General features: G+C 33.9%; 1 protein-coding gene across 6 annotated transcripts in view; it reads left to right on the forward strand.

Moving 5' to 3' along the window:
• The window catches only part of MAN2A1 (mannosidase alpha class 2A member 1), a 121,077-nt gene that overhangs the window by 60,313 nt on the left and 48,513 nt on the right, over positions 1-12,251 (forward strand). For all 6 annotated transcript variants that reach the window (XM_082337327.1, XM_082337328.1, XM_082337329.1 and 3 more), the window contains 2 exons: positions 137-251; positions 3,237-3,304. In XM_082337327.1, the coding sequence (XP_082193453.1) occupies positions 137-251; positions 3,237-3,304 (183 nt within the window). The remainder of the gene's footprint in view (positions 1-136; positions 252-3,236; positions 3,305-12,251) is intronic.

Consider the following 12,251-nt stretch of genomic DNA (forward strand, 5'->3'; position numbering starts at 1 on the left):
CATGTTATAGTGATATTAAAACTTACATTTGTTTTCTGTAAGTCATACTTTTGAGTTCTTTAATCTTTTTACATTTTGATGTTATTGCATTGAATAAAAAAAACCTGAAGACTAACTAAGACTTAATTTTTAACAGGCTTTTCCATTCAATAATGAACTTGAAGAAAGTGATAATTGACTCTGCTCATATTCTTATCCTAAAGGATAAAGGTGCTTATAGTTATGATGTATCGACTCCGTTCCTGAAGATGGTGAGCTGTGTTTCTTGATCTTCTCCAAAAATAAGATGTGAATTATGTCTTTTTGATACAAGTTTGAGTGGCCTGGGAAAAGTCAGAATGAAATTTCCTGCTAATACCTGCTCAAAAATCTGCTACTTATCACTGTTTATATTAATTGAAGATATTGGAAAGTAAAAAGTGAAAGCTTCAGCAGTTAATGCTGAAAAAACCCATATGCATCTAAAGTAAATGGGCTTATTTTGTTCCACTTTGTGAATTACATAGTAAAACCAGGTGTTCTAATTTTCTTGTGGGCATGAATTTGTTCGTGACTTCAGTGAAATACATATGATATGTGAATATATAACGGTATGCAGTCCTGTAATTTGACTTTGCTGATTCCTTAACAAATGGAAGAAGAGGAAAATTTCCATCCTGAACATAAGCCTAAGCTGAATTTGCAAGACCAGGTCTAGACAAGACCTTGTGCTTTTTTTCCTTAGCTGAAAATCAAAATAGGAATCTACCAATGATAAAGTCAGCAACAGATGCCTGCATATCATTTTAAGACCCATTTTGAAGTGAAGAGCACCTTGAAGAAACACACATGCTAATATTGTTTCCTTTCAAAATTCTTAGTTTCTTCACTTTCTGAACAAAAGCTCTCTGCTGTGATAGCTAGGTAGTCTTAGGAAGTCTACCTAAGTCCATATACCTGGAATAGAGAGGAAACAAGATGCTTTAGTTTCTTGTGCATAAACATAGCAGGATTAAAACAGTCTTTATTATATGATTACCTCACACTTCTAATATAACTAAGATGACATATATTCTGCTGACTTAGATGTGCCAGATGAGCCCTACCTTGAATTACTCTTTCAGTCGCATATGTTTAAAGAAACAAAAAATTTGTTAAAATAGTTCCTTATACATTTTATGGCTTTGATACTAACATATATGTGCATGCTGCATTTATGTCCCTGTGGGTGTGTGCTATGTGGATTGGATGTGTGCTGCAAATATGTCATTTTTCTCCTGATTGGAAAGGCTAACAAAATGAATGTGCATCTTCATAAAATAAGAATATTTTGAAGACATTCATGGAATGAAGTTTTCACTTCTATTCTGAATTGTATTGGAGGATTTTTTATTGGAGGATTTTGTGATGTTACCTTTTAGTAAACTTTCATTGTTCCTGTTCTTTGAGTCTGCATTAATACCACTGGATTGTAGAAGTACTAATTGGTCTTTAAACTGTATATTGCCTAGGAGCATACTAAGACAAACCCACTATTACCACTGTGAAAGCATAAATGAAAAAGGAGGTTCTTATTTCAATGAATTTATTGTGTATTTATATATAAAACAGAAAAAAAAAGTGATTACAGAAGTAGATTATGATTTATCTGTATGATACACGGCATAACTTTGGCATATCATACAGTGCTTTGGTTACCACGGCAAAAGGTCTTTAATGTGTGATTTGTAGAATGCTAACAGGAGAACTTCAGGATATTTACAAAAAACCTTTTGCAAATCTCGAGCAAGTAGAAGGTTCAAAGGCACTTGTTTTGAAATACCATCATGGTATTTTGGTGGTTAATGGAAGCTGACATCAAGAATTGCTCAGAGGTGGGCATTCAGAATGAATGTTGAGAGAGTTGAGAAAGTCAAATGATGAATATTTTAAGACTGAAAACGGCTGTTGTCTTTGAGGGGTGAGGAAGGAAAAAAACACACGGGCAATGGAACAGAGCAAGAGACTGTAGCAGCATTCAAATAGATAACAGGTACAATGAGGGGAAAATTGGCCTTCTTGAAGCCAGGAAAAAGGAAGTTGGAAATGAGTCATGATGGAAGGATTCCAGAATGATATTGCGTGCGCCGTGTTTCTGCTATTCTTAATTATTAGTTACACACAAAAGCATCATGGTTTTCTCAGCTGATAACTGAATGCTTTGTACATCACGTGTAAGTTTTATAGACCTTAGATTAGTAAACAAACAAAAACGAAATTGCTTGGAAGACAATACACTGAAAAATAGAAGAAACTTAGAGATCCTTGAATGTTCCAACCAATACGATGAGCTCCAACCTATAAAAGTAAAGCTATGCAAACATTGCACCATTCCTCTGTATTAATCTTATTTCTTTGAGTGCAGAAAGAAAACTTTCATCTAAGTGGCAATAGTTCGATTTGAAAAACATGATTTTGAGGATGTTTTGGAGTATTCTGAGGAACTGGGAGCTTTGCACTTCTGTTGCAAAGTGTATAGTTGTCACTATTATATGAACTAATAGGAATGTAACAGTACATCAACAGTTTGGTTCTCTTATTTGAAGACTAATGCGATAGTGACAGCAATGGGTTGTCACTACCTTTTCTCACTGGAAGTGAGCACTGGGTCATGTTGTATTTAAGAAAAGAGACAAGCTAGTGAAAAATAAGAACTCATCAATATTGTGAAACAATTCTTCAAGTAATTTATATCACATAAAAATCATAAATACAGCCCAAATTATGTTTTTTGAAAATTTTCTTTATGTACAATATAAGGTAACAACGAGATCTGACAGGTGACTAAACTCTAAATCCTTGTGATAAATATACAGGAGTGTAGGGTTTCAGAGAGTAAACTTCTAGCAAGAGAAAGTTAATAAAAATATATGATGAGTATTGCAAAATTTGAAGGAAGTTGGTGATTATGATGCCTTGTATGCAAAAATGAAAACATAGGAGTGACAATTTGATAATGGTATCTAATACGAGGCATTTAATTAAAGCAAAGGTTTCTCAATGAATTGGTCAAAGTGAGCCTTTTTCTTTTGTCAATCTGAAGTACTTAGTTTATAAACTTATGTGGTTCATCGTCCTGTGTAATATGCTAAAACAGGCTTCTGTTTATCATATGGCTAGCATGGTTTTGTACTTCGTAAAGTTCATAAAATAGACTAAGCTTATATATTATATGTTTAAGTGTATTCAAAAGCAAATTCAAAGATGTTCTCTTGCAGGATGATGTTCAGTCTTCCCAAGATTCTTTGCCACGCAAGACGGTGATAAAGCTGTCATTGCAACCAAGGTAAATAATTTACATATTACTTAGTGTCTAAGATTCTTTTAGCAATGTGTGTGTTTTCACTGCCAAGTAGGTTTCTATGTAATTTGATTTTTTTTTTAACTTTCACTCAAAGGTAAATTTTTTTAAAAAATTTAAAAAAAAAAATTAAAAAGATAATAAAGTAGTCTAGCCTATTAAGCTAATACTACTATGTCTAGTTGAAAGAGGACACAGCACTTTAAAACTGTAGATGTTTCTCATATACCACTACTACAGCTGCAGCAAGTAGTCTGTTTAGTATGTACTTTTACAGCATTGTAATCCTTGATAAATTATGATTGAGAGCAGTAGTAGAAAATTCTAATTAAGTATAATTACAGTTGGGTCAATTAACACTGCGAGCAAAACCTTAGTTTTTATAAGGCCTAAAAATCACAATATATAAATGCTGGATTGTCTAAGATTCAAGTAGAACATAAACTAGGACACTAACTTAACTCCAACTTTCCATTGTATTAAGAGGGTTTACTTCTTTATTTATATGTAGTTCTAGAGTATTCAGTTGAAACTGACATCCTGCTATCCCCATGAACATTCAGGATCCAACTTCAAATAACTTAAATGTTCATTAAAAGTCGACTAATCCAAATAAAGAGAATAAGATACGTGGATATGAGAGCTGCTGTGTGTGTAATCAAGTAATGCAAGGTTTTTGCTTACAGAACAGAAGATTTAAGATTCATTTGAAAAGTGGTGAATGCTATTTTTCCTGATGTTAGTATTTAATTTCTCTGCTTCTAACAAGTGGCAAGCTAAAAAAACTTACTTACCTAATTCATGAAGGTGTCAGACTGTTCAGCAGACTAACTGCTACTGTTAAAAAGTTCTAATCAGATTCTTTGAAAAAATGAACAAAGTTTGGTCCTTGTGAGCTTTTGGGGGAAGCTGTCTTCAGTCCTCTAAAGTTAAATGTATATAATGTGTGTGTGTGTGTATATGTAGTTTTAATATAAGCTTGTCTCTAGAGCAGTCATGTAGACATACATACTGTTGTTTTTTTTTAATAGCAGGTTTTTTTCTCTTGGTGGAGTGCGAGATAGGTGCTAATAGGTTATCTTAAATTTGTCAAAAATGATCAAAAACTCAGGTGCCTTTTTCAAAATATCCCCTCAGATATTTTCACTGGGAGAAGATTGTATATATTGTATATAAACCCTTGCCTGGAGGCAAGTTATAATGTAGACTTTCTTCGCCATTTGAGGATGGCTTTAATGCTTTTGCTTTCCTTGCCTGGGTTAGCTGTTGAAATTTACCCCATGCCCCTTCCATCCCCTGATATGCCTTTTGTTTGCATCCACTGTTCCACTTACGTCCCTGCATAGTATGCTAAGTGAGTTTTTCGCTTTTTGGTGTTTATGCATTTCAGGCATTTGCTTTTTTTTTTTTCCTCTTAGTTGTACATTAAGTAGATATACATGTCAAGCTTTTTTATTTTAAATTTAATATTATTGTGGCAGCCTTTTGCTGCTGTTCTCTAAACTTGTCTTAACTTACTAAGAAGATAACGTTGGTAAATAATTGCTAATTTTAACTTGTCTGGTATTGTGAAGATACCATGCAGTCATATAAGATGTGGTTCATGTTCCAAAGACTGTGTAATCAGAATTATGTGAGATAGAATAAAGAGCAAAAAAGTGTGAGGGGCAAGGGGAAGAGAAAGATTACAAGGGAATATTGATAATGCTGCCTGAAAACCTGTTTTTTGTAATGATTTCCTGTTTGGAAACACTTCCAAAGCAATGGTTAAGTGCACACTACTTCTTGTCTCCTTTGTTGTTAAAATTGCCATTTGAATATCTGTATGTTCAATTATTTACTCTTACAAAAATTAGCTTAGTCGTTCTAGGCTTCTAACTTTATCTCTGGTTGTAGTCGGAATCTCCACTAACATTATTACCATTGTGAAAAGTGGTACGTAAGCTGAGACAGTAACTTTTGCTTAAATCTAGTATGTGAATGTTATGACTGTGCATCTGAGTTTTCTAGGTAGCCAGTAAAGATGTGAAATGTTAATTTCAATAAAATATTAGATTCAACTTGATAAATTTATCATTAAGGATTACTGTGCTTAAACTTCACAGTTTGAAGCTTCTAAGACGGAAACTGTTTTTTTCATTGCAAATTTTGAGGCATCAGCAGATTGAAAATACTGATTCTCATTAAAACTTCATTATTTGGTTATCCTCTACTCATAATAGTCTTTATTGTTCATGACTGTAGCATGAAATCTCTAGATTTCTTTCTGTTAATGTGTTCCAATATACCATTATGCGGCGATAGAAATTAAGTCAATGTAACTGGCAAGGTGTTACTTTTCTTTAATTGGCTGAATATTAAGCTTTTTGTAGTTTTGCATTTTCATGTCAAGACTTTTAAAAATAGATGTATTTTAAATTGATTATTCTTAAAAAAGTTTTGTTCATATCACCTATAATTTAGAGGAACACTACTGATGGGAAGCTCATAAGATAATGGGTTTTTTGATCTGATTAGTTAATAGTTTTCCTATTTTTTCTTATTTAACTGAGTTGATACTGTTGATTTCAGATCTAACCTACTTTTCAACAGGAAAGTAGTTGGTAGTATGCTTTTGCCTCTCTCACTGAGCCTTCCTTTTTGATGTTTTTTAGTAAAGTGTTCTCTTCACTGCTTGGAAAGTCATACTCAGTAGTGAAAACTGATCAGACAGACTGTACAGGAGAGCTAGTACAACTTGATTACATGGAGAAAAAGAAAAGAGGAAAAAATCTATCTTTAAGTAGTCATTGTTCTAGTATTAAGTAGCTCCATATTGTTGTGCAGTTGAGAAGTATCTTTCAAACTGTTTCTAAGTAGGTACCACTTTTAATATATTTGGTATCATTTTCCTCCCTATCTATGCATCTCTTACCTGTAGTGCTCTGTTGCCATCTTTTTATGAATCCGTGGTTTTATAAAAAAAAAGAAATGTGTTAATCACAATGAAATAGGTATGTAGAGTATTTTAAATCTTACTGTGACTCTGCCACCTTAGAACAACTAAGTGGTCTTATGATCAGGATTTTGAGTACTGAATTTATGGTGTATTTGATTACGCTGAACCCCTTTTAACTGGTAAATGAAGTTGCATGCTTTTTTCAAAAATTGTTACTTCCAGCTGAAAAACAAAGCTTTCACAAGATAATATCCAACTAGATATGGAACTACTTTTGTCTTGTTCTGAAATGAACAATTATTACAGTGTGTCTTGGAGACAAAGCCCATGAGTGTGCTCATGAATTGGATACTGCATCATACTTCTGTGAGAGGCATGTCCTTTGATATAATCATTGCTTCTTGGGAATAATCTCTCAGAGGTTGTACTTCCCAAATGGCAAAAGACTTGCACTCACTGGACTTGGGGGCGGGGCTTGAACCTCTTGCCATCCAGTTTAAGCTGTTGGCTGTTGATGAAGGGTATGTCAGCAGCTTGAGTGGCAAGATTTCCTAGCTGTTTCTGTCTACAGTGTTTCCTGGAGACAGCGTTGCAGGGGAATGTGATACATTTCCCCATAACTGAATTGGCTGTCTGTACCAACTTGGATTTTGTAGTAGTATTGTTTGGCACAACATGGTGAAACTAGGAGTGAATGAGATCTAACATTATCAGTCATGTTTTTTTTCTGTGTGGTGGTTTTTTTTTTTTTTTTTTTTCCCCTCCACTTCAGAACCTTCATGTAGCTGGCTGGGGAGTTTCAGTACTGAGCTCCACTGCACACTACAAGCATGATGTAAGGCATCCCATCTGAACTGAAGATACTATTGATATTGAAAGATTTTTAAAAATCATTGATTTAGGATTATTTTTAGTGCTAAACCAACAATTCTTGTAATTTGCCCGCAAATTACTTTTGTCAGCTAATCGTAGAGGAATGGTATGACATCCTTCTTATCAGGCTTGTTTAATAGCTCAGCAGACACATTTTCCACCAGTTGAAATATTCAGGTTGCCTAGGGGATTAATTCTAAGTAGGATACACTGTAATCAATGATTTCTTCAAAGATCTATCAAAGCACCAAGCATCTTAGTGACATCCACGTTATAAAATAAAGATTCATTTTTTCACATAGAGGGTACAAAACAATCTGGGCTATTATCCTTGCTTCAATATCTATGAGCAGGTTTTCGCATAAGGTTATAATTAACAAGTTTTGGCATAAGTTGTGTTCGTCCCATTAGGTCAAAAATTGTGATCTTTTTTGACAAAGAAAATTCTGATTTACCCTTAAGATTTTGCAAACTGGTTACCTGCCAAATGAATTTTTGAAAAGGTATACCCACTGCTTTCTTAACACAGCACTATAATGTAGAAATTAAAGCTATGTTATTAAATTTAATGTGTGATAAAGAATAATGTACAAAGGTCAAAAATTCTTGGCAGAGCAGTGTGTCTGTTACTGTATTTGGTTGGAAGATGACAGCAAAGACAGCTCACCTGAGAAGGAAACTTTGTTGGTGTGATATGCCAAAAAGGAAAGCTGTCCTGATTATGTGAAGCAATTGATTAAAGCTTCAGACCAAAGGAACTGTATTTTTCTGAGCTTAGAAGGTGACTGGATTGGAGTAATGTCTTAATATTCTCATTTGGCACCTTTCAATTTTGGTAGTGAGTTTTTTGTTGGTTTTTTTTTTTTTTTTTGACCTGTGTTGCCCACATTGGTACAATCAATCTAAACAATTGTCCGATGTAGTTATAAGGAGAGGATGCTCCGACAGCATCTGACATTTTAATAATATAAATTTTAATTACTTTTCATGCTTGCATGAGTTCTGAGACATATGTATTTCTAGCTATATATGGAAACAGTTTTGAAAAAAAGACAGTTGAAACAAGGGTATTTTCAATTGTCAATGAGGGAAAAAAGTGTTTAAGGAAAACAAGAAAGAATACAGTAACATTTAAAATGAGGCCAAAAATATTTGTGGCAGTTCATACCTTGTTAATAAGCACACTTGTTCCCCAGGGAAAACAAACAAAACAAACCCAAACCCCAAAACAAACAAACAAACAAAACCCCAAAAAAACCACCAACAAAACAAAACCAACAGTTTTAGTTTTTTATTGGATGAAATAGTGACAGCAGTATGCACAACCTTGTTATGCTTTTGTTAAAGTGAAACCTCTGTATTAGTAACTTTAAGAGAGGTGGACAGGATGAATGGCCATTCAATCAAGCCTTAAGACTACTTTCTTTTGTTAAGAAACAACACTTAATTAAGCACTTGTATTCTCAGCACAGTAGGGCAAGTAGTTCAAAAATTAAAAATCCTTTGAAATTATCTGTGAAGAGCTGCACCTGCAGTTTCCAATACCCTGGCTGCTTAAGCCGAATACAGCCTAATGATTTTTTTAAAATTACTTTAAAGTGTTAATCTCAGTGTTCAGCTGCCTGATCAATTTACTATATTTCAGGTGACCTGTAACTGCCATGAACATGTTCTGTTTGTCGTAAACTCAAGGTCATTTTGACTAAATTGAATGGGTATTTAAAAAGCATTCTCCCTCTTGATTTTCATGATGGAAGAGTTGTTGCAAAGGCAATGAAATACTTGGCTGAGACAGGGTAGCTCAGGCATCTGAATCCTGAAACATCAGTTAAAAATCATTCTGGCAAAAGTGGTGACTTCAAAGTGAACAAAACCAAAAGCAGGGTACATTTGTTCTGCTTTATAGGTGGAAGTTAGGTGTGCAACTACCTTTATGACCAAAACCAGCAAATTCTGCATTGACAGTGTCTAATGGGAGAGGAAGTGAGGGGCGTGGAAGAGTTCACAGCACCTTGATCTCTTAATTCCCACCCTTTCTGTAAGGTCACAGCACTTTTTCCAGAGACTTCCATTTTTACTGTGTGAGTTTTCTACTTCTTCTACTCATTACACTGCATGCAGGCTTATCTCAGAACTGACTCCCTGAACTGGCAGTTGACATTTCACCAAAGTTTATCTGGGAACTCTGAAAACAAAACAAAAAATAAGCTAAGGGATGAATGTCTGTTTTGGTGTAAGGGATAGCTCTTTAAAATTGAACTGTGGCTCCTTTTTTTTGAGTAGTTGCTATAAATTTTCATTATAAAGAAGAAAAAAGCAGCTTTGATTTGCAATTAATTGCACTCCAAAGCTTTCTGTGGAATTATTCTTTATTTTTCAAAACTCAGTTTTGACTGTCATGCTTCTGAATTCAAGTTGTTGTAAAAGTTGTTAAATTTCAAACTTATTTAATCATTACTTTTTCAGTGCATAAGAATTCTTATAAATGAAATGTTTTTCAGTTTTTAGTCTGTCTTATTGTTGATAAACCAATGATGGTCTGTTCTAAATATTTTCACTTACTGACTGTCTTTGAAATTGCAGTTGCAAAATTAAACCAATAAATAAGCTGGTACACTTTCTAGTGTTTGTAGAATCTTTGCAGTTTCTCAAGACTGCACAAATTAGGATTTTCAGTTCGATGCACAGAATTTCAACAGTATTTGTTGGGGTTTGCAGTACCAGTGCAATCAGATTATGAAAGTGTTTGGTACTTCAGTTGCTATAAAAAATAATAACATTAAAATGAAAAATCCCACAATTAGGTGTTACAAGAAATTTCTGGGTTCCTCTGAAAACACTGTTTGTAATGGAGGTGTCATATGAAATGCAGAAAGAATGGATTAACTAAACGTGCGTTCGGGGAGGAAAAAAAACCCTGGGTTTGTTTTTCAAAAATCAAAAAGTGATCATTATGATGGATTATGCTAGTAAAGAACTGAATACAACTGGAAGATCTTCATTGTATGCATGTACTTGTTGAAGCAGTTTTGGAAGCAGAAGATACACATTTTCAGTATACTTGTGTATTATTTCTTTTTTTTCCAGGCACTGGCCCCTTCAGCCTTTTTACTGGAGTTGCTTTGAGGCAATACTGTAGTTAGTCCAAGGCTCTCAAGGCACAGACTGAAGTGATATGGCATACTTAAAGTCTTTCTTCTCTTCTGAACCAGATTTTTTTTCCCTTCTAAATGCAGATTTATAAAGCCTGCACTACAAGAGGAACAAGGAAAGGATTTTAGTGAAGGTACTTCCTGATCCTGAAAAAGTCAGGGGGCTTCAAGCCCATCTTGGACTTCAGAACACCTCACAACTTTGTGGTAAAAGAAAAATTTAAAATAGTGCCTTTGGACTTAATCCTTTTATCCTTAATTGGAGAGTAGTTACGTGCTCCAGATTAGGATATGTGTGCCACTAGAATCCATCCAAATCATAGGAAGTATGTGTATCTGGCATATGTAGTAGGTACATAACATTTTAAAAGTCTTGTCTTAGGTTGATGTTGGTTTTTTGTGTTCTCAAAATTTATAGTTCTTCCTGTGCTGTCGTCTGTGTTTATTGTGAATGCTGTTTTCTTGAGGGTGTTCCATGGTTTGTTCTTGAGAAAACCGCACAAAGGTCTTGTTTCCTCTGAGTGTAGAGGGATGGAATATGTGCCTATCATCTACCTAATTCTCTGCCTTTTGCATGAGCAATGGATATTATAAAGATATATCTGCAGAGTTACAAAAAGAGAATTGTTAGGAATGTGTGTGTGAGTTCTCTCACCTTTATTAATGAATCTAAAGTTTGACTTTGGGTTTGTCATTGAGTTTGTCATTAGGAAGGACATTCCTGGAGTGATTCAGAATTCTGAAATCTCAAGCTAAGATGATGGAATTTTTTTTTTAAGCACAGTATCATTGTTTTTAATTATTTTTATGTTAATCAGAACTGTCAGCCATTACTGCTTTTAGAAAGAATGTGTGATTTTAACATTGTAGCTCTATTTCTAAACTAAGCATTTAACTTCCTCTGCAAATGCTGTTACAGCATAATTCTATTTTGTGTTAGTTGAAATTCTGCTGAATTCTTGTGAATTTACTTATTTATTGATAATATCTCTTTTTTATTTCTTAATGTCACCAGTTTGATTTTATAGTGAAAAGCTGATCTGTGGGTAATAGATTCTGTTTCCACCTTTGTTTTTATACCTTATGAAAGCAACACAAATTGATGTTGTGTGCTTGTAGTTTCAAGTTGAGATTAGATTCCTACTAATTCTTCTGCAGGATTTTTTTCATAAACTGGAAAAGATGTCATATTTAGGAAGAGGCAAAAATCTTAATACTTGTTCATATATGGTAATATTTGATTATATATATTCAAGATCAAGATTCTACTCTATAATAAGCAGTTTAATTGGATTATAAGAGTTGCTGCTTAGATGTAAATTGATTTTTTTTTTTTTGTTGTTTTTGTTTTTGTTAGATCTGTGACAGGATTGATAGTCCCAAATTCGGGTTCTTAAATTTACAAGAAGCTTATCTGGATGTGATGTAGAGGATCATATTAGCATTATTTATCTTATCCAGTTAAGTAGGCTGAAAAATCTCCTTAGACTTTATCCAGTCAATGAAAAGCCCATTGGGAAGGTATCGGAATCTCCTTTTGGAGAGAACTTCCTTTTTCCTGACTATATAAAGGAGAACTGTTTGCTTAACTTGAATTTTTATTAAACCACCTATATTTCCACTGCCCCAAATCTCATGTTCACATCTGACAGTATACCTAAGACTGCAGCTCTTTAATCATAAGGTTTTCCTCACAAAGGACTTTCCTATTTAATCAAATGTCTAGGATTGTATAGTTACAAACACTAATGCTTTCAGCATCTACTGTGTGTTGGAGGAGGTGTACATTAAAGCTGTAGCAATTATTGAAACCAAGTGTTGTAATGTAATTAGGTGTGTTGATGCTGTTTAAAGCACACTTTCATTGTAGTTTCATTTGGTGCTTTGAGCTTAACTTGATATAGCTTTTTATGAAAGTTCATTCTTATAATGAGCAGATTAAATTTAAAAAAACAAACAAACAAAAAAA

This window comes from Platalea leucorodia (assembly GCF_965183815.1).
Source record: "Platalea leucorodia genome assembly, chromosome: Z".
NCBI classification, from domain to species: Eukaryota; Metazoa; Chordata; class Aves; order Pelecaniformes; family Threskiornithidae; genus Platalea; species Platalea leucorodia.